The sequence below is a fragment of the Strix uralensis genome, chromosome 7 (assembly GCF_047716275.1).
Source record: "Strix uralensis isolate ZFMK-TIS-50842 chromosome 7, bStrUra1, whole genome shotgun sequence".
Lineage (NCBI taxonomy): Eukaryota > Metazoa > Chordata > Aves > Strigiformes > Strigidae > Strix > Strix uralensis.
Genome location: NC_133978.1, coordinates 20209859 through 20232368, shown reverse-complemented (window position 1 = coordinate 20232368; position 22510 = coordinate 20209859). Strand labels below are relative to the sequence as shown.

Below are 22510 nucleotides of genomic sequence, written 5' to 3'. Positions count from 1 at the left end.
TGACATGGCATTTAAAATCTATTATCAAAAGACAGTGCAGCAGCGTAACTTCAGACCTCAATGGAACAATTTATCAGAAGCTAACTGAAAACTTACCTGCTGATGCTTTAATTTATTTTCATGCTTCAGAGTGTGTCATGTACCTGCTTTTTGCCTGTATTCCGATAGTTGCACCATCTTTTGACAGTTGGCCTTTTACTTGTGGAAGTGATAGTATAGATGAGATATTGGTGGCCTTATCACAATATCTGCTGATCCTGCAGAAGCAAGGTTGGTGGGCTTCTGCCTGGCCTTTGCTTTCACATCTTCTGTTGCTAGACTTGGAGCTGATGATAAATAGTCAAACCATTAAAAGATTCTGAAATATCCTGGGGTTCTTGTTGCGGGTGAATGGTCTAAGGAGTAGGTAGCATTTTAATTTTAACACTGCTTCAATTTAATTATCAGTGCTCTGTAAGCATGGAAGTACATGACAAACACTGAAAAATAAACAAAACCCAGCCTATACTGTGTAGAAAAATTCCTAATTTATAATGATTGAGAAAAGCATTTTTGTTTGACTTGCAGCTTGATAAAGTATGCTAAAGCCTTGAGCCTGTAAAGCTTGTTTAAAATTAATACATAAAATGATGACATTTGTATAATATCTGTAAATTGTCAGTTAGAGAAACACTGTAGAAGACATTTCAGTGCATGTAAAATACCTCTTTGCATACAAAGTTGTGTGCAGGCGAGCAGCCTGATTCCTCTTTGAAGTTCTCGGGGTTCCATTTTGAAGAGGTGAAATAAATGTCACAGAAGCAGGACGTGGTGTGCCTGAGCAAACTTGTGCATCTAGGAAGTGTCACAGTAAAAGGACTGCTTGTGCAGTCTGTACAGTTCTAGTCACGCTTTGGTGAGGCCTACAATTCAGAAAGAAATGAAGAGATGTTACATGAAATAACCTGCTGTATCTGAAGGAGACCATGAGGCTGAAATCTGCAGTTTAATAGACTATGGATGTTAGCAGCAAACATTGAGTATTATCACAGTGCTTGATAGAGTATCTGTAAGATACGGGGGACTAGAAGCCTGGGATATTACTTGTCAGTTGAGTCTTACTTGCTGCCTCTCATTTCCTGTCCTGCTTCTGCAGCTTTGCTCTCCAGCAACAAATAGTGTTGGTCCTTTTTCCCCTGAAAGATGTGCTGGTGTTCAAGGAACTGCATTGTGGAAAGACATACTCCAAACTTCAGCTTGAGAAAAGGAGTAACATTGCATATGTTCTGAAATAAGCTATCTTGATTTGAATTTATTTTGCTGATTCATCACATAAGATTTGGTAGTTGTAATCCTTTCTGTGCCTGTCACTTTTTGCAAAGTGCTTTCATGGTTTAAAAAAGAATGTCAACAACCTGCTAGTCTCATATCCTTTTCTGCAACCTGTCATATACTGACTTAATCTAGCTTTAATTGTTTTATAGAATAAATAGTTTATTTCTAGGGCTACCATGTTAATTTCTGTGGTTGTGTAAAGGGAACATTAAATTGCTTTTCACATCATGAGTGCCCTATTTGGTAACAGGAAAGATATATATATATATGTACTGCGTTGAAGATAGTCTCAGCACTGCTATGCTTGAATAGTTTTTTAACCATACAGACGTATGGAGATTGTCTTTGCATTAAGCCACCTGAGTTTTCAGTAATTGTATTGTCACGGAAGAAGCCCATGCTTGGCCAGATCAAATTGCTCAGGGTTCACGCCAGTTTAATATTCTGTAGGGGGCCACAATGGTAGGGTTGACTTATTGCTGGTATAGATGGGTTTAACGTGATTTTTAGCTTGGACATACACAATGTCTCTGTAGCCCAATGCTCTGAACAAGCAGTGTGACTGTATTGTGCTGCTTTGGAACAGATGTCCCCAGCTGTGATGAGGGTTGTAACCGATACGTGGGTTGCACATGAGGTGCAGGTTGGTCCTCCATCACCTGGGTGGCAATTACAGAAAAAAGTTTCTGAAGGGTTGCCTCCCATTAATCAGATTGTACCAGCATACTGTAGGTAATTTATGTTGCTGCTGAGACTTGTTCAGGATGCCCCTCTGGTTTTGCACAGTTGAAATAAATCATTGTATATTCCATATAGTTACTGAAATTACCAAGCTAATATTAAGCTTAGTGCAGAAAAAGGTGTAAAGCCAAACTTGCTATGCTTGTAGAATGAGTACTACTTTTTTTTTCATAAATTACAGTAAATAAAAGGTATTTAAAACTGTGTTTTGTAGTCTTCTCTCATATTTGGAAGTAGTGAACTCGGTGAGTTCTGGCACCATTACCAAGTTGTTAAATGCTTGTGCCTGTGAATTTAATGAGGATCTCTGAGCTATATGCAGTGTATTGTGCCTTCATATGAACCAAAACTGGAAGAGCTTGCTGAGATATACCAGGGTAGAGACTGCAGCATCTTTGTTGACCTTATTTGCCTGGTCAGTTACTATGTTCTTAATAGGACACTGGTGTCCATCTTCTGGCATGTGAAAAGCTGCCATTCCACCGTCTTAATTCTGTGCAAACAGGTCAGGAAAGAGAATGAAGAACAAAAAAGAATTTCTGAAATAGCAGTACTTCAGTACAGCAAGTAAGTCCTTCATGTTAGGAAGATGTTTGGCACTTGTTTTCATAAGGGATGAAGATAAAATTGCATTGACTCATAAGTGTAACTCTAGATACTAGATTTATGTCACTCAAGCTATCTGGAGTCTACTCATTATTTTTGCTTCAAATTATTTTACCGTTTGACATTATTTCATTACTACTTGCCCTGTTGCAAGCCTCAATAGTTTAGATACGGCTGTAATAGGAATACATTTGTTTCTTTTCTAAAAGTCCTAGAGCAGTGATGGGTCAAATAATGACTCAGGACCCTTATCATATGTGGAATGAGAGCAAGAAATTTTTATTTAGATCTTTTACGATGACAGCTGTTATTGGTGAATTTAACTAGTTGGGTGTGTGATGTGGATATTCTTGCACATTGTAGTCAACTTCCTCTTTTGTTTGTTCTGTACCTGTATTGATAGGGGGTTCTTAATACTTTTTTAATGTTTTCTGGGATCTGGTGGAATCTCCAGTGAGTCAAAGTATTTTGCTTGCTGATTATGTAGCAGAAGATAAGGAAACTGTCACACTTACAGTTGGTTATGCAAGTTTTATATTGCTGTGTAACAATTTTTGAAAGAGACCATTGGACTGTTCACATTCTGTCTTACTGCATGTTGGCTTTGACTGTGAGTTACTGCGACTTGCCTGCTAAGGTTACCAGAAGGCAACAAGATTTTGATTTGCTCTGTTGTGTTCAGAGCTCAGAGGGTACATTTGAACAGTTCCTCATCAGAACAGTAAAAATAAGAATTCAGGGTTGTTCTGTTTTGTCATTTTGTCCAGTGTGTCTAAGGCTGATCAGTTCCTGATGAAATGAGAATAGTTTCTTTAATATGTTCTTTCTGCTAAGAATTAAAGGTGGTGCTATGGAGCTGAAATGTTTTTCCTGTTTTCTGTGGCTCCAAGTTCTCCACAGTTTGCATAAGACTCCACATACACTGAAAGAAGATATAAAAGAGCGTGACAGTAGTTGAAATTACTGCTAGACTGACAGTGAATGTGCTGACCAAAATCTGACTGGTACTGATAGAGAGTATCTGAGTGCTGTGGCTCCCTTGGAACCTGGGCTTTATTTTATGTTATCTCTCTGGTAGTGTGATGTTTTTTCTGGAAGGTATGTTGTATGTTAGCCTTCTGCAAACCTAGAAGTCATCATATAAAGGTGACAGAACAGTCCTACAATATACTCTAGTTCTTTGTCTTGCCTAAATAAGAATTGCTTTTCTCTAATGTGTTCACACTGTTACTTGTTATAGATGTTTTGATATTGTGAAGGCAGTAATGAAAAAGGAAAAAAAAGACAACCAACTCCAAAATCCAAACCACCACAAACTTGAACTCTTTGATAGCACTGAGTTCTCGCCACCAAATTACGCTACCTCTACAGTAAGATTATAAGGATGAGATATATCATGACAGGGAAACGTATTTAAACATGAAAGCTCATCCTTATAACTGAGAATGAGCAAAACACAACAAATGTAGGGAGAAGAAAATCTGAGTTTCTCCTAGACACCCCCCACCCTACCTCAAATTCAGGCTGAAGTTGCTTAAGATGGGTTTCTTACTACAGCTCTCTTAAGTTTGGGAGGGCACTAGGAGCACCTGATGGGCTGCAAATTGTGGTGGCTAGGGACTTGCTGATTGTGAGTGAGGTGTAGCCTGGGATGGCTGAAGTGCCCTGTTCATTTATGTAGCAGTCCTGAGCAGACTTCTCTTGTGCTGTTCAGGAATGGTTGTGAGAAAGGAGGAAGTAATAAATGTAGACTGAATTCTTTGCTTATGTTGATTTGGTCCCTCTTGTCTCCAGAGCAGACTGATGGCATCTTGAAGTCATTGTGGGAAAAACTTGCAGGCCCTTAAGGACAGCTAAGTATCATGTGGATAAGAGACAAGCAAAGACCAAATCTGTTATTGTAGATGTTATTACAATGTATCTACATTATTAGATCAGAAAATGTAGCAAGATTTTGAATAACATGTTAACAAGTTGCTTTTTGTCACTTGAGGGGGATTTGGTATAGTTCCAAAAATGCCAGAGGTCCCAACTCAGGATGAAGCAGGTCAGAAACAAGAAGCTAAGTGGTCAGTGCTTGCTTTATTCAGGCACTGGCAAAGATGAATTCAGAGACCTAAGGATGTTGTCATATTCTATTACTGAAGGTTGAACAGAGACATAGCTCAGTTCACATGTAAGCAGTTGCATTACAAGGAGTAATGCTATAGTGGGCTCTTGACAAGTTAAGGCCATTTTGAGAAAGGGCTGAAAATACGTTCTGCAGCTGTTAGAGGAAGAAACAGAAGATGTGCTAGGCATAACAGACTAGGAAGAGCACGGACCAACTTGTCCGTTGCTACATTGGCAAGAGCTAGAGATGGTATCGTAGTGCAGATTCCACTATCTGCTTTTGCTGCTGAGGGGGCTGGAACTGTGATTTTTCTTTCTTTCTTCCTTCTTTCTCAACTTTTTTTGAGGATGTACTGGTATAATCTTTCTGGTTGCTGGCAGAGAGCAGGAATGTCTACTTTCTCTTGCTGTGTTGTTTACTCTTTCTTTGCTCCTTCGTTGACATTCTTTACCCGTCAAATGTTCCAAAGTGTGTGCCCTGCATATGGCTAGGTTTGGGAAGCTGTTAAGTGTTTGTTCTCTGCTGCAGCTCAGAATGAAATTAGTAAGATATTTAAAGTTTCTTGTTGGAGATCGTTCACATAAGAGGTTGAAATTACCCTTGTGCATCTTTGTAAACAAAAAAAGATGAGGCTTGTAATTGAGATGACATGTTAGTATAAAGGTATTAAATTATTTCCCAAAGCATGTTTGTTTAAATCCTTGAGTTTAACTTTTAAACACCTCATCGAAGACTTTATTGCATTCCACATGTAGCTAATTATTTCTGAGTTAACCTGTTGGTATACCTGTGGTTATTCAGAATAAATTGTGTTGAAGAACCTTTGTTCATTTGTTTAAAAGGGAGATGCGGAGCTGTATTCAGTATTTCAGCTGTGCGCTATGAAATAGTTATGGCTAATTAACATTTGACTTTTTTTTTCCTCTCAATGTGGTCTGTGTTTTCATACTGGTCTTAAAGTCCAGAAGAATAAAGTATTATATATAAAAAAAAAAAAAAAATCAGGATCTATATGGTGATTGTGCTTGCAGGTGTGTACAGTTATAAGTAGGGATTTTTTTTCTACCTTAAAAGTTACATCACTGTCCCTCCTAATCTGTTGAAATTATAGTAGGTGAAGCAGTGTCAGGTGAGAGGCTTTGTAGTAACCAGCAAACCTGATACCTCATCTAGATGCATTCAGATATAGTGCAAGTAATGATTTCAAATCACTTAATTTTCCTGAATTCATGTGGTATTTGAATACTAATAGATGAATGGCTTTAAGGACTTTTTTGTTGTTGAAAAGTTATAAGGGTTTGAAAAAGATTACTGTCTTCTAGCCAAGGAATAAGTTTTCCTGGCTAGCAGTAGCTGTGGAAAGTGAAGCGTGGATGTTCCCAGAAAGAGTTTCATGGCAGCCACCAGATTCCTTGCTGGTTGGTTTTTTCACTGTGAGAATGTTGGAAATGCATCATAATACAATCCTTCTGTCTGACTTTGTCTCTTGGCTACTGTAGGTATGCCACAGTTTAATTTTAGTGCTTCCTGTGAGACATTGTGCTCTTCTGGGAATTTTGAATGTAACTTATACCATTACAAAAATTAAAAGGAGTTGCATTTTGGGAAAATACAGTATACCTGTCACCATGGGTAGATTGCCTGATTTATTTGCTATGATCTTGTTTAACAAGATCTGGGTCTGGTATTTCCTTTCTCTTGGTGGACATAAGTAGAGTTTTGCTTTTAACTGATGTGTGTTTCCACAAAATTTGTTAAAACTTATTTATTTTTGAGACTTCTGCTTTTTGCCACTTCTGCTCTCTGCATCTTCTGCTTCTCTATTAAATTTGAATGAATCCCCCTTTTCTGATACTTCAGTGATAGGATCTAAGAAAATATATGATCAACTAAGCTTTTTTTTTTCTTGGTAGGAAAGCAGGCTGAAAATCTTGTCCTAGAATCCCTGCCACCCAAAAGACAAAAATACTCAACTGTCTTTAAATGTAACTGTTGCCTGTGATTGAACAATGCTGTCTTGCTAGTTAATATGAATGAGAGAGTTTCTTTAATATTTTTATTCTGCTGGGCGGCTTATCTAACTCAATAACTTTATCTTTCAGTACCAAGATAAAGAGGAAGTTGTTTTATGGATGAATACAGTAGGACCCTACCACAATCGCCAAGAAACATACAAATACTTCTCTCTTCCTTTCTGTGTGGGATCAAAAAAAAGCATCAGCCATTACCATGAAACCCTAGGAGAAGCACTTCAAGGAGTTGAATTGGAATTTAGTGGTCTTGACATCAAATTTAAAGGTAAGCAATTGAAGGTGCATTTAGTCACTTTAAAAAAAAACCCACAAACCCTTAAAATGTGATTTTTGAACTAGAAGAACTGAAGGTTTGCTGCTGCTAGCCACTGAGTGTGTTTTGTATTGCTGCTTGAAGCGCCCTGCAAGGTTGTCTACTACCATTGGCTTTTCAGTTTACAGTACAGTTTTCATCTATGTGCCTGTTGAGGAAGATGCTTGCAGAAGATACATGCTTCTGATGTAACTGATTACATTTTATAAAGTAAAACTAAGCTTTCTGCCTATGAATGATTAATATTTACTTTAATAATAATACTTAATAATTAAAATTCTGGTATTACCAATTCTGAATATGTAATTTTTTCCTATGGTGTTGAATACCTGCAGACTCTCTGCAGTTGCAAAGGAGTAGCAAGGGCTCAACATCGCAAAGTTCTACCTTAACACAGAGTTAATTATTGTATCCTTCTGGTTACTGTCTAGCTTGACGTACCTTTGACAAATACTTTTATATTATTGGCTCTAACTTATCGTATGCCAGTCAGGATGGAGCAATCTGTTTTTTTCTCTGTTGTTTCCTGCCCTCTCCCTCTTCCCATACTGTTCCAGAGATGACATTTAACTTCTCTTGCAAATACATTTCTTGACATTAAGTGCTGAGTCTTCTATTGCATAATTTTTCTGTGTGTGTTCTTTGGTACCCAGAGTCCTTTCAGATATCTGTAACTGGTAGTTGCAGAGCTTCAAATAATAACAGATTCTTTTTGTCGGTATTGAATTTTAACATTTGTATATTTCATTCATTTTGGGGTTTTGTGTATATGTTTTGTTTTTTCCCCTAGAGAGCTACACTTTGTTGCATCACCAGTGCTTAACTAGATGGAGAACTTAAGCATAGTATCTCATCTGAGCATTTGCAATCAGATGGGACTTAGTTTCTGCAAGTTAAAAAAGTTTTAACCAGAACTGGATATCTGCAAAATAAGAGACCTGATGATGTTTTTGTTATAAGTAGGATACGTGGAATAAAAGATTAAAAGTTTGTTAAAACCACAAATTCTTCATAAATTTTTAAGTTGCATAGGGGATAGCATCTCTGCATTAAAGGAATTTGGAGTTGAATCTTTCCTTTTAAGAGAGGAACTATACCTGCACAAACACTGGAAAACAATCCTATTACTGGTTTGCAAGACTTGTAGCCTGCTGAATATATTATTCAGTATGGGAGAAATCGTTTTCCTGTCAAACCTCATAGAATATGCTCAGAAACTCAAAATAGAACAGAGAAGGCAACTGGCAGCAATTCAATATGTCTGTGAAGAATAAGTAAAACTTCTGATGTCAGAATATCATAAATATTTATTTTTGCAACCAGTTATATGTGTAATTTTTACTTCCTTTAATTGCCACATCTTTATAAAGAGACTTATTCCAGTGACAAGTGTACTCTCTAGATGCAGCACCAAATTGTAAAGACTGGAAGGTTTGTGAGTTAATGTTTACTGTTATGAAGCATCCTATTCCCAGATTAGTTTTCTGAAGATTATCCACAGTTAATTAATCCCCCTATCATATAAAACTTTTGCTAGATCAAGTCTTTCATTTTGTGACTGGGAGTACTGAGCAGATGGTGCTGTTCTGTAGCGCTCTCTTCAGCACTTCTGTCCTGCACCTGCCCTTTTCCTTGTTGACCGTGGAGGTAGTAATTTAGTAATCTGTTTTATAGTGGAAGTGTTTAGATGTATCAAGGAAAGGGGAGGGAATGAACTGGCTCTACATCAGGAACTGGCTGAAATGCTTGAAAAATTTTCTGCTTTAGGGGTCCAAAAAAGCTAGAGCCTCTGTTGTACAGTGGTCAGGCTGGTTTAGATTTGTAAGGCATGTTCATTTTTTTCCCGAAATAACAGATGAGGTAGATGAAACTTTCGGTTTATCTTTTGCCTCCTCTTGTGACCACTTTATAGTCAGTAGTCCAACATAGTTTAGCTTTCCAGAGTATTTTCTGCCATTTCTGAGGGAAGTATGCAGAAGCAGAGCATTGGACAAATCCATTCTGTGAATACACTCTCAAATATGTCTGTAAAATACTCTAAAACTGGAGAAATTAATGGGTTTCTGTTTCAGCAATTCTTTAACACTTAGAAAAAAGATACTTAACATCTGTTTTCTTAAACAAAAATAAATACAACTTGGATAATACTGAACCTCCAGATCCTCAATATGTAGGAACTGTTACCATTGCTGTTTGGTTAAGAGAAGTCTTTTGGATTTCATAACCACAGGAAGCCAAAAGCATGCTGGGCTAATGTGAATTCAGAATGGTGGAAAAGTGCTGTGTTTTTTGTACTTTGTGATTGTTTTGCTTTTGATTATGTTTTGTTATGATTATTAGTTACCTGTTGTCTTCCGTAGTTCTTTACAACAGGTAAATCTGTTTTCCTTAAGTCTCATTTTGCTTTCAGGTTATGAATTTCAGATTCTGATTTACACCTGCTCGTGCTGATGTTTTGACACAAAAAGCTTCAGATTTTCTCTAAGTATTATTTATTGTGAAAAATTGAATGCAATTTCTTCAGGGTTTATGGTCTGGTCTTCCACTTGTACTAGGTTTTTTGGGTGCTTTTTTGTGTCTCTAATTGTTTTACCAGTGCACGCCAGGTATGTAGTTGCTATATTGGGGTATATTCTTCCAGACAGACTGGGCATGATGTTCAAAACAGGCTTTGAATGGGTACAGAGGAGTAGAGATTTCAAAAAGAATCAGGTGTTTATGACTTGTAAGTGTAAGGATAGATGTACTGGTACATTTCCCAGCAGGTAGGGAATTCCTCTTCATCCATGTCCCTTGTTGCTTTTTAAAAATTAATTTATTATTATTAACACATTGGTGCTCTGTGTAGATTGATAATCTCTATTGGACTTGCAGTGAGTTTGACTCCTAACCAAAGTGGCTGCAGGTCAGATGTTTTCTGTAAAGCAGATGGTACATGGTAGCTGGTTGATGACTAAGTCTGTGTACATGATCTGGGAAGCTGTCCATGTGCACTTCTGGTTTTTTCCTCATACAATCTGTGTCCTCTGGATGAAAGATGAAGACAATAATCTCTTTGCTGTTAGCTGGCATTCAGCAGCTTATATATCAGGAGGTGCTGTAGTATTTCTAGCAGTGGATCCATGAAGTGAAATCTGAATGGGAGTCAACTCTATTTTACTATCTTTAATCTGTTATTAAATAACATTTTTTCCAAATTTCAGACTAGCAAGAATAAATTAATTGTTATTATATCAATAGTTATTAGTACTTATTTAATATAAAATTATGTAAAACTCGTTGAAATCCGAGTCCCCTTGATATACAGGTTTTTAAAGTAAAAAAACAGAGCAAAGGATTGCTTTCTGAGATGTAATTTTTTTTACAGGCTTAAAAGCTGTCATAAAACCAGTACAATTTATATCCAATGCATGTAGGAAAATTTAAATTTCATAGACCGGCTGTTAAAATTTTAGCATTTGTGTAACAATTACTTGCCAGTTTGGTTGTCAAAAAGTGGTGGTAGCTCAGGTTTTTGGGGACTCTTTAATGGTAGATCTTGTTCTTGACTGAAATGTGTTTGCCTTTTTTTTTTTTTTTTTTTTTTTTAGAAAATAAGTGTAACTGTGAACAAGTTACAACTGTATTAGTGAATTTTTTTTTTTTTGGAATGGATAAATTTTATCTTGTTGTGATTGATCTATGCTCCCACCCATGCACCAGTGGTCCAGAAGTTGCTGCAATTAAACTGAGTTGTTGGTGATTTGTGGTGTGTTTTTTCTCTTAAAAAGTAGAAGCTTATGTTTTGGCACCGATAGATTCATATGTTTTTCTTAACAAAAAGATAAAGCTTCAAGGAGTGTTGAGTATCTTAACATCTACAGCTGAAGTAATTAAGAGCTGGTCAGGTACCTTTCAGTAATCATTTAGATGCTTGAATATGCATTTAAATACCTAACCATAGGGACCTACTTTTCAAAATACTGGCCTGACCATCTGAAAGACTTGTACAGATTTTCTTCATGAATATGTGAATCAGATCTAAGTTCTGAGATAGCAGGTAATCATGTTTTTTCCTCGTGTGTGTTTGGGATTATGCAAGACTAACAGTTACAGGTATTCTTCCTCTTTAAATGAGTGTTGTAAGAGTTTACAAAATTAAATTAATTTGGATTTTATACTTCTAGATTTTTATCCTCTGGAGTGAGTAAAAGGGAATTAGAATTGTTCTAATAAATTAGCTTCTGCAATAAAAAACAGTTCCTTTCTCAACATAGTTTGACTGGACAGCAGTGGCAGGTAAGTGTGAAACTGCGTGTTGTTCATCATATTCAAAGAATTATTTAGGCTGCAGTTGTCAGTAACTGAAGTACCACAGACTACATAAGTAACACTGTTGGCTGAATCAGTGGACCTTGCCTGTATTTTTGAAACAGAATGAGAAAAATTATGGCTCTATAGAAATGTATTCTTCTGAGAATGGAGGTTTGCACTTGAATGCTTGTAGTGGTGACTGGTGGGGCAAATGTACAGTGTATGCAAGAATCCATGAAGTAGTGTTTCTTTTTGTATTTAAAAATGTGTCATGTGAGAGGCTACCTGTGACCATACAGGGTAGCTGCATTTCCCTTCTGTTACAAGTACAGGCTTGGAGAGGTGTGGCTGGAGAGCTGTCTGGAACAGAAGGATCTGGGGGTTCTAATTGACAAGCAGCTGAACATGAGCCAGCAGTGTGCCCAGGTGGCCAAGAAAGCCAACGGCATCCTGGCTTGTATTAGAAATAGTGTGACCAGCAGAAGTAGGGAGGTAATAGTCCCCCTGTGCTCTGCACTGGTGAGGCCACACCTTGAGTATTGTGTCCAGTTTTGGGCACCTCAATACAAGAGAGATATCGAGGTGCTGGAGCGAGTGCAGAGGAGGGCAACGAAGCTGGTGAAGGGCCTGGAGAACAAATCCTATGAGGAGCGATTGAAGGAGCTGGGACTGTTTAGTTTGAGGAAGAGAAGGCTAAGGGGAGACCTCATCACTCTCTACAACTTCCTGAAAGGACATTGTAGAGAGGTTGGTGCTGGTCTCTTCTCACAGGTAATTAGCTATAGAACAAGAGGGAATGGCTTTAAACTGCAACAGGGGAGGTTCAGACTGGACATTAGGAAAAAATTTTTCCCAGGAAGAGTGGTCAGACAGTGGAATAGGCTGCCCAGGGAGGTGGTGGAGTCACCATCCCTGGATGTGTGTAAGGGTCGTTTGGATGAGAAGTTGGGGGACATGGTGTAGGGAAGAACTTGTAGAGTAGGGCTGATGGTTGGACTTGATGATCCCAAGGGTCTTTTCCAACCTGAATGATTCTGCGTAACGTTATTCTTATATCACAGGTCTCTAATCTGTATAAGTATCTTTGTGAAGAAAGTAATGAATTATTAACATACGCTTGTATTGTAAAATAACTTCTAAGTTTTTGGTTGGCTTAATTCTCTTGTCAAGCTAAATCTAGATTAAGAATGCTTTTTATGTAATATGTCAAGTTCTTTATTCAGGCATTTAAATTGACATCCTCTACGTTACACCTGAGACCTAGTGAATTATTAAATATATTGAACATTGGGATCATAGCAACTTCAATTAAAAAATTAATTTTTGACATTGCCATACAATACCAATTAGAGAAGATGAATTTAAAGGGGAAAAGGCTTTTTAACATACTTGAATTTTGCACTTATTTAGAAATGTTATTAAATGACCATACTTCTAAGTGAGAACTCCTTAGAAGGAATGCAACACCTCTAGAAAATACGACAGTCATTCAGGATGATGTTCAGTGTTGTACTAGGAGATGGTCAGCCATAATGAGGTTCTATATGGTTTGTATGTTTGAATGAAACCCAGTTGATCTGACTGTTCATAGGAAATTTGAAATCTGGCATAACCACACCTGCTTTTGTATTGAGTCTTGCTTTTATGTTTTTTTATATTTGCTTAATGTGCTACTGACATTACTGAATCTGTATCGTATAGCAGATGTTACCTCTTTGGCATCCCTGATGTAGACACAACACAAAACATACCTCTATCTTCACACTCCTCTTGGCTACACACACAACCACAACTTTGATAAGAATTAACATATGCAAAACTTTAGATCTGTGATCTGAGCTGTGATGAAGTAGACTTCAGCTTCCCCAGCCACTGAATGCTGTTCTAAACTACTTTCATTTAATCATTTAACACAGCGGATTTAAGCTTAACCATCTAATCCTGTCCTGTAACTAAATAACAGCTTCAGCATTCTCCATGGCTGGAGAAAGGAGCACTTGTCATCATTCCTTTTGCCTTCATTCAGTTGTTTTAGGGGGATGTGAGAGGAACTGTACTGTGTAGTATGGCTGAGGGTGAAATCACATACTAAATGTAAAGTCATGCCTGTGTTTTGCAAGAATTGAATGAGGTTGTTTCTAATGATTCTGCTGGGGTTTTGTATATGTGCAGTGAAGTAACTCATAATGTAGTTGATTGTATATCTCTGTGCCCTCTTCTGGTATTCTGAATATTGGGAGTAAAGTCCATAAAAATGGATAAAGACAGCTTTTTGGTGGCATCTTGCTTTCTGCAGCCTGGTCAGACATCCGTGCAGTCATTTCACTGCAAATGATGTTTAAAAGTTGGTGGTTTGTTTTTTGTTTGTTTTTTTTTTACAGCAGCAAAAGCCACTGTTTATATCTAGAGTATTAGATGCAGAATGGCGTTTCAGTTAGTAAGAAAACAAAACAAAACCCAACAAAAACAAAGGTGGCAAATTCCAGGGATCTGAAAGCCCATGGAGTAATTTGGTGTTAGATTACAATCTAATACCAGATTTGTCCTGGTTAATAACTGCAAACAAAGGCTTCTGTATTCAGGCTATAAAATGGGAAAGGTCTCTAAAAAGAGCACTTGTAGTTCATGTGACTTTTATTTCGCTAGGAGCACTTGCTCCTATCCCTGTGCTGGTACCGCAGTGTGCGTGGGTGACGTGGGTGTGAACCAGTCAGGAGAGAGCCACTTAAAATCTGCCTGATCCCTGTAGGACTCTTCCAAATCAGGCTTCTGTGCTCCAGCACTAAGTAATGCTTCATTTAACAGCATCTACCAGTTTCTCTCAATTCACAGTGTGTTTTCATTTGACCTCTGTGTTGAACAATCCTTTGTGAGTTAAAAAATTTAACATTAGAAAGGTGTTATCCTTTATTTGAGTATAGTGTGAAACTTCTAGAGAGTGACAATAAAGTCCCAAGTATTTTGGAAAGAATTAATCCCCACTTAGCAATATATCCAGAAGATAGTGATTCTATTTTTTTTTCTTTTAATTAATGTCAAGATGACTCAAAAACATCTGTTACAGTGAAAAAGTGCCAAGCAGAGACTTTTTTTGGGGAATATAGTCCAAAAAGTATAGGATCCAGCTCAGTAGGGGCATAAATGCAAACTGAAGCCTGGATTTATAACTATTTTAGCTGTGGTGCCAAATGTAATGGCTTCTCTTTCCTGAATGTAACAGTATGGGTCCTGAAAATGTAACCCAGTCTTCTTGGGACCCTTGTTGACTTGAATGGTTTTGTTACTATCTTTTTTTTCCCAACAGAAGTTTTATTGTCTAATAAGCCTGAAAAATGAGAATTTTTTTTTAGTGAAAAAATGAAGCTTAGAGTGCATTCATTGGGTCTTGGAAGAAACAAAAATAGAAAATACTAAAGTTTGTTTTCATAAGAAATAGGAGAGAGAGATGCATCCATTCCAGAGTAGCCAGGGGCACTATTTTCTCCAGGGCTATAGGAAATTAATGCAACTATGCAGGTCTGCTTTTGGCTGGTTTTTTACTGTCTTGCTTCACCAGGCTTTGCTTCAGTTTTATTTGACCAGACATACTCTGTATATTCTCATTTTGACAAATTGTCATTATCAGAGAAACAATGTTTTGTGTTGGAAATATTCTACTTGCCAGTGCTCTTTCTGTGCAGATGATTTTTTTTTTTAAGCTTTATATTGAAGTTAGTGTATAAGAGAAAGCTGAATTTTGATACAGATTAGAGCTGTACTTGGGGCACAAATTAATTTTATCTGCTGGAAATGCGTCCTCAATTCCAGTGATGACAAAAAGAGGAGAGAGGGGAAACTGGAATTATTTACATTCACTTTGTTTCACTATTTGCAGAATGAAAACATTTATTAAGAAGCAGATGGGGAGTTTTTGTCTCTAAATCTGTTGCTGCCTGAATTCTTGTAAATATGAGCTCTTCTGTCTTTTTTAACTTGAAAAGGAAACATTAGGGAAGAAGCTGGGATGTGAAAGAATGTCTGCTAACTGCATTACTTACGAATTGTAGATGGGGAAAAATGGCTTTCTGGCTCTTAAGAGGTGGATTTATTTTATTTCCAGATGCAGCCTCTTGTGCATTCTTTGCTTTATTCCTATTTTTGTCTTCTGTCCTTTTTTCCTACTCTTACCCTGATTGCTTTGTTTCTTCCTTTATAGTAGTTTCTTCACAATTTCTGAGAACTTTAAAAAAATCTTAGATTTTACGAACAGTATTCCCAGTCAGTGAGCTTGATGATACTAAAATGGAGAGATGATATCGTACACAGTTTTAGGTATTTGTTAATAATTTCATACCTCTTGGTAAAGTAAAAGAGGTCTCATGGTCTGTCTGGGTAAAGCTGTCATCAGCTAATGGTTCTTAATTTAGTGTGGATGAAGTAGCAGAAGGATACTTTCAAAGCTTTTGTTATCCAGTCTGTTGGAAGCTTCTGCGTGTGGAAGGGTGGATGTACAAAAACAGTCATGTAATTGTTTTAATGGTTCCTTTTCCACATGTCCCTTTTTGTTACCTACTTGAGGATAGCCAAAAGGGGTTAAAGACTCCCTCAGTGTCCATTCCTCCTTTTGCTTGGTTTGCCTTCACTTTTGAGTCAGCTCATTAATAAATCACTAACTGTGCTTTAATTTTTTGCAGATGATGTAATGCAGACTACTTACTGTGAAATTGACTTGGACAAAGGAAGAAGAGATGCATTTGTGTATGCTATCAAAAATCACTATTGGTACCAGATGTATATTGATGACTTGCCGATATGGGGTGAGTGTTACTATGCATGAACAATTTGATTACAACTACAGGGAGTCCTGTGCTAGTGGGTTTCATGGAGTCATTTAATGATTAAGCTTCATTACAAGAATCTCACAAGTATATAGAATTTATGTAACCAAATAAATTGAAGGATTATTGCATTGATAGAACAGTAGGATGGCTTGTACTAGTGAATTACAAAAACAGTGAAAAGCTGTTTTGTTTCTCAAGCACAGATTTCATAATACCAAGTTCTTAGGGTTAAATTCTTTTAAATGTTCAAGTGAGTGGTAATTAGATAGGTCAGATATAATGCCCATGTTAATGTGTTCATGAATAACAACTTTCATAAAACTTCTGCAATGTTTAAACTTTATTTTGCTAGTTCTTGTGCTTATTACTAATACAAGAGCTGTTTCATTTACTTCTATGGTTATTTAGTGGTTTTTAAGTTTTGCATGTGCAGCCTGTGGTTATATGGAGTTTTATTTTACTTGTTCTTATGCAGTTCTTAAAATTGTTCTTGCTGAGTACTCTTAATCTGGGTTTAGAAGTGCTTGTGTCTTGAATAAAAATGTCTGTGTCTTTACTGTCATTGTCTCCTAAACTCTGGTTTTTGTTACTCCCTTGTAATCTGTGATCACATACCTAGTAAAGAGTGCTCTGCAGATTGCACTTTACACTGATAGCAATCAACCAAACCCCCAAACCCTAATCTCCCTGTTGTAGATATAAACTGAAAGGAAATGAAAAGCACCACAAAAGGCTGTTAAGGTAAGGTCTTTGTTGCCTTTCTTCAGTGAAAGAGGTAAAACCGCCCAAAACAAACAAAATCCCACAACACCTACAAAAATACAGTTCAAGCCACATGGCAAAAGTCCTTTGATAGGTAGTATGTATGCTGAATAATGCTACACATCATTCATTCATTCTGACAGAGGGTGGGGGTTTTTTTAGCTCTTACAATTTTAACTCGTTTTAGAAAGTAGCTATCTGACGACCACGAGCCCCAGCCAGAAACACTAGTGCTTTATTTATCTGTTAGTCGGGAAGGTTGTTGCTTTTTAAAAAATGTATCTGTTTTTAAGAGATACCATTATAATGCCTGACAGGAGTATACTCGTATTCATTCTTTTCAGCTGATTTGCTTAGTGGGTGTAACACTTCTGTGGCAGGGCTTGGAGTAGACCCTAATTAATCTATGTGGCCTTTACTTCTTGTGCAGTTGCTGGTAGGCTTTTTAAAAGCATGCGTGAGTGACGGGTGTTGCTACAATATTTTTTTATGCTTTTGGCCTTTCAGCAAAAGATCAATGAATGATTTTCCTAGACTAGTGACAGCTACATAGGCTTTAGACTGTCCAAGGATGATGGGATGCTAAACAGACTTCTTTGGAATCCTGTGTGGCTAGCGAGTCTTGGAGACTTTCTTTTTTAGGACTGATTGTTCTCACCTCAAATACTGAAGCACAAATGTACTTACTAAATCTTCTACACACTAACTAAATTTTATTCTCTCAGCTGAAAAATCTGTTTTACTGCAATTCCAGTGTTTTTAATATCTTTGATAGTATGCTTTGTATGCACAAGAAGTCATTCCTAATGCTATAGTTAACAGCTAGGTATTGTCTTTGTATGATATTAAGAAGCTGGTTTTGGTAGTTGTTTGGAACCAGGGTGTCAAGTTGTGATACTTAATAGAGGACTGCAACATCATAAGTACTGGTAGTAGTATGCAAGGATCAAGTGTGAAAGCAAGCAGTGCTCACGATTTTGGTCTGTTTCTCCTGAGGACTAGGTAAAACTAGCAGGACTGCAGATGGGTCAGTCAATATTAGCCTGGTTTTTATTCCAAAAAATTAATTGGTTCTTGATGGGGGGCTGAGAAAGGAGTGAATACACCTGAACTGATCAGTGTTTATCTGCAAATCTGAACATCTCTTTCTGACCTTTGTGTTCTGAGTACAGTTTAGAAAACTCTGAATATAGGTTATCTGCATTAATTCTGGTTTTGCAGGGTCTCTGTTCAAAAATAGGAATATTTCAGGCTCAGAGTGCTGCCTAAAACTTAAAGCTCTGAGACTTGCTGCTCACTGAACAGTTTTTATTATAAATGTTTCTGTTATGAATATGGCATGAATGATACTGTACGCATGGCTCCTCCAGTTTGTTTGTGTCTTCGACTGTGTTGTATAGACTTGCCTAGTACCATGTAATGTGGTGACAGAGATACTAAGGAAAACTAATATCTTATGATTGAGTGTCATTGCACAGCTGTTAATTTCAGTAACTGTAATGAAAAACATTAGGACTGGTTAAAATACACAGGAGTAAGAAGTTTAGTAGTTTTGATGACATGTCTGAAATACTCTGAATACTGAGAATTTTTTGTTTGTTTTATTAAGATAGTGTCCAGACCTGATTACCCTCAGCCTGCATTAAAAATATCTTGTGCTGAAATGGCTTTCTGTGTGAAGACTATCATGTTGATCCACTTCATTTGGATTACCTTTCCTGAGAACCCTACTAGCCAGCATGTGTTGTATGCGCTGTATCACCCAGTCCACTATTTTTTTCATTGTTGATTTGTGTCTTGGAGCTGAATTAAACCAAAATTCTGTTCCCTAAATGTAAATGGCTAGAGTCATTTTTTTTGTGCTGCCAAAAGGAAGTAAGTGTTCTCTGAAGAGTTTAGAAGAAAAAGGTTCAGATGGTCTTAATGTCTGCTGAGTGTTCCAGGCAACTTCTGTTTAGTTCTGTTCTTAAAGCAGACCACTCACTTCTCTGGGCTCATCCAGATGGATTTGTGGCACTCCTGTCTCCTGGCAAACTTTAGTTCAGTTCATTTTTTATGTTCTTTGTGGTTTTCCACCTTGGTAAGGTAATGGTAGGGCTTACTTATGTCAGTCATGCACAATCATTAATATTTGAAGTTCTTCTTAGGAAGTTCTCAAAATATCCAACAAGGAGTACTCAATTTTCAGTAAAGACTAGGCATAAAATAACTTTTCTTAACTACCGATAACTAAAGGTAATGGCTTCAAACTGCTGTTTGAGGACTTTGGAAGGTTTATACTTTATTTTCTGCCCTGAAAAAGGCAACTAGATCTTCTTAAGTGCATTCAGATAAAATGATTCCATTTTCTATTTTTCCTTGAATTGCTGTTCCACAGTGGAGTGGCTAGGCTTGACTGTCTTTGTTTCAGGACATCTCCCTAAGTATATGGAACACTGTGTTAGTTCACTCCTTCAGGTAGTGATTGATTAGAATGTCCTTTAAGTAGTTTAGAGGTCTGTATTGTCATGGTTTTGGATACTACCATGGGAACAGATGGTGTGCCAGGTGCTAGGCTGTGTGGCATAGACACAAACTGGCACATCTTTCATGTGGATGGCATATACAAGGCAATCCTGACAGATGAGCATGAGTGAAAAACATGACAGAAAAATACTGCCTTGAAAGTTAAAAAGCACAGGTAATGCACAAGTGCTATTCCTTCATATACCTGCTGCTTCATGGTAACCTGTTCCATATTCTTCACCTACTTGTTCTCCCACTGCCACACCCCCCCCCCTTTGTGTATCTTGAGTGCTGCTGTTATTGTGGCTTTCCATCTTATATGTGATCTTTGGTATGATGGTCTTGTTATTAAAGATGACACTTGTAGCCTGTGAACTTGGTGACTGCTAGACTTGATCTTCCCCCCCCCCCAGCATAATACATTATCTGGAATTTTTCTGTAGTAGATTAGACATTTTGCAGTAATTTATTGAAAAGAATTTAATTGTGGCTAATATGGAGTTCAGTTGAGTTCTGATGCTCCAGCAGCATCTGAGCAGCTTTGCATGTTGCAAGTAGTAAAAATCTCTGAGTAAATGATAACTTTCTGAATTTTTCAGTGGAAGTAACAGAGAGAGTAATCAAAAACTGTTATTATTGGCAAGCATTGAAAGCTTATTTGCAAATGAGGGCAAACAGTATGTGCTGGGGAGTGAACTAATGAGGAATACAGAATGAAAGTAAAATTTTTAAGAGGAAGAAAAGTGAAGGGATAGATGGGAGATGGGAAAATACAGAAGTCTTGGCCAAGTTCTGTTCATGGAAATTAAATCTGTATTCAGCTAGTTGTTTATCTGGTAAGAATTCCAAATAAAACTAGAGGAACTGTTGTTGTGTCTTTTGTTTCTTCTGCAGTGTTTGTGGCTGCATGCTTTTTTCTTTTAATGTCATTACAAAATGCTTCTGGCAGATACCTGTGGATTGAGTTGAAAAGAAGAGAATAAGGTCTGCTTATTCTATTTACTGTAGTTATGTTGCTTTTTTAGCTGGCAAAACTTCTGTAATGAACATTTTTAAAAAGTAGTTACAGAATATTTGAAAAGTATACCTGTAATAGACACTTAACGCTTGTTTCATATACAGGTATTGTTGGAGAAGCAGATGAAAATGGAGAAGATTATTACCTTTGGACTTACAAAAAACTTGAAATTGGTTACAATGGAAATAGAATTGTAGATGTCAATCTGACCAGTGAAGGAAAGGTGAAATTGGTACCCAACACAAAAATCCAGATGTCATATTCGGTAAGTAATTTGGTGATGCATCTGTAATACGTAATTCTAGATGGTGAAATAGCTTAAAAATAGGTGCTAGTATACCTACAACTATGCATTGATACATGAGGCTGTACTAGAGGAAGATGCATCTTCACGCCTTCAAATATTTTTTTTTTCATTACTGCAAAACCTTGATAGGTTTTTTAAGAATAAATGTAAAGTGGTGACTTTTGAAACGCTTCAAACAAACTGAAGCTTCTGTAATGGGCAGAAAAGTGTTTTGATGGGAAAGGAAGATGTCCCAAAAGGTATGGAGGCTAGAAGTATAGAAGTAGGTAATGCATTTTCTTAATGTTTGGAGCGGAGCTCTGACATCTACATCATAGATTTGAATTGGATTCTGAGCTAGGACCAAAACCCACTGTAAGTCTTCATACTTTGCAAGCAGTTAGTATCAAAGCTTATTTTGGTTTTGCAATTCCAGTAGAAATTTGTCTTATATAAATAACCTTATTAGTAAGATTTTCTCTGAAGCCCTCTGTTATTATACTGAATTGCTATGATACAAGGTAATGAATAAACAATGTTTGCTGATCTAATGAATTTATTTATTTGATTTGAATTATTAGTTATTTGATGTTACTTAAATCTGTAATGGTTCACTTATGTTCACTGCATTTATATACTGAAACTAGATCTTAATGCATTGCTTTTCTACAATGTGTTGGCAGTAGGTGTCAGCATAAGATTTTATTTCAGAGGATATTCTTGCCACTATTACATTTGTCTTGTGCCAAATATATGGTATAGTTTGAAGTGCAGATAACTGTTTTTTATACATGCTTTCTAGAATTATGTTTACACTGACCTCCCTATTTCTACTGCAAAATCGATAGTAGAAATTTTCTATTTCAAATTCCAGCAGCGTTGTGAAGTCCATTTGCTCTGTGAATTTTGAGGTGGATGGCACTGAGTAGCTGCCAGTAATGAAAATAACATTAGATGTTCCCTTAAAATGCTTTTTAGTGTACAGAGCTCAAGACTTACCTATTCAGTTCTTTTGGCACCACTGGGCAATTCATTAGGCTGGCTGTGTGTGGTGTTTAATTCACAGATTGTCTCTGGTGGATTTGTTCTAAGCAGTGCTTCTCAGTGGCAGATACTCTAGTGAGAAATGTATCTGCTTAAAACAACGTTGAAAGTTATTAATGTTTTGAGCTACTAATCTTGAGTAAGGTTGTAGTTTGAACTGAAGAACAATAATATACCTCAAAGTGAGTAGTACTTGAGTCTTGAGGGTTTTAATCTGTCTCAGGAGTGTGATGAGTGATAGGGGTATTCAATCTATATTTATATGCTCTCTTCTCATCTGTTGAAAAGGATAGATCCTTGTCATGTATTTTTAAAAGATATGCACAAGGGGGATGCATTTGTTTCAGGATCACTAAAAATCTGGATATTTCCTGATTTTTGGCATGCTTTTGGAAAAATTTAGTGTAGATTTGTATTTAATTTCTGAAATTGCATTTAAAAATTAAGAATCAAGCAACCTTGCAAAAATTCTGAAAAATACTGTGCTACCATATTAGCACCATATAGTTCATTAGTGTGATTGTATCTTCCAAATCCAAAGCAGTCCTCTGTGCAGCTAGTGGAGTAACTGATAGCAGTAATATGCTGTTACGCTGTGATAGTATAGCCATAAATGCATACTTTTCCAGCTCCAGCTGGTTTCGGAGTTATTTATTGGCAGT

General features: G+C 37.0%; 1 protein-coding gene across 2 annotated transcripts in view; it reads left to right on the top strand.

Annotated features, from left to right (window-relative positions):
* The window catches only part of TM9SF3 (transmembrane 9 superfamily member 3), a 53076-nt gene that overhangs the window by 2958 nt on the left and 27608 nt on the right, over positions 1–22510 (top strand). For both annotated transcript variants that reach the window (XM_074874770.1, XM_074874771.1), the window contains exons 2-4: positions 6877–7072; positions 16087–16209; positions 20623–20783. In XM_074874770.1, coding sequence (XP_074730871.1) covers positions 6877–7072; positions 16087–16209; positions 20623–20783 — 480 coding nt within the window. The remainder of the gene's footprint in view (positions 1–6876; positions 7073–16086; positions 16210–20622; positions 20784–22510) is intronic.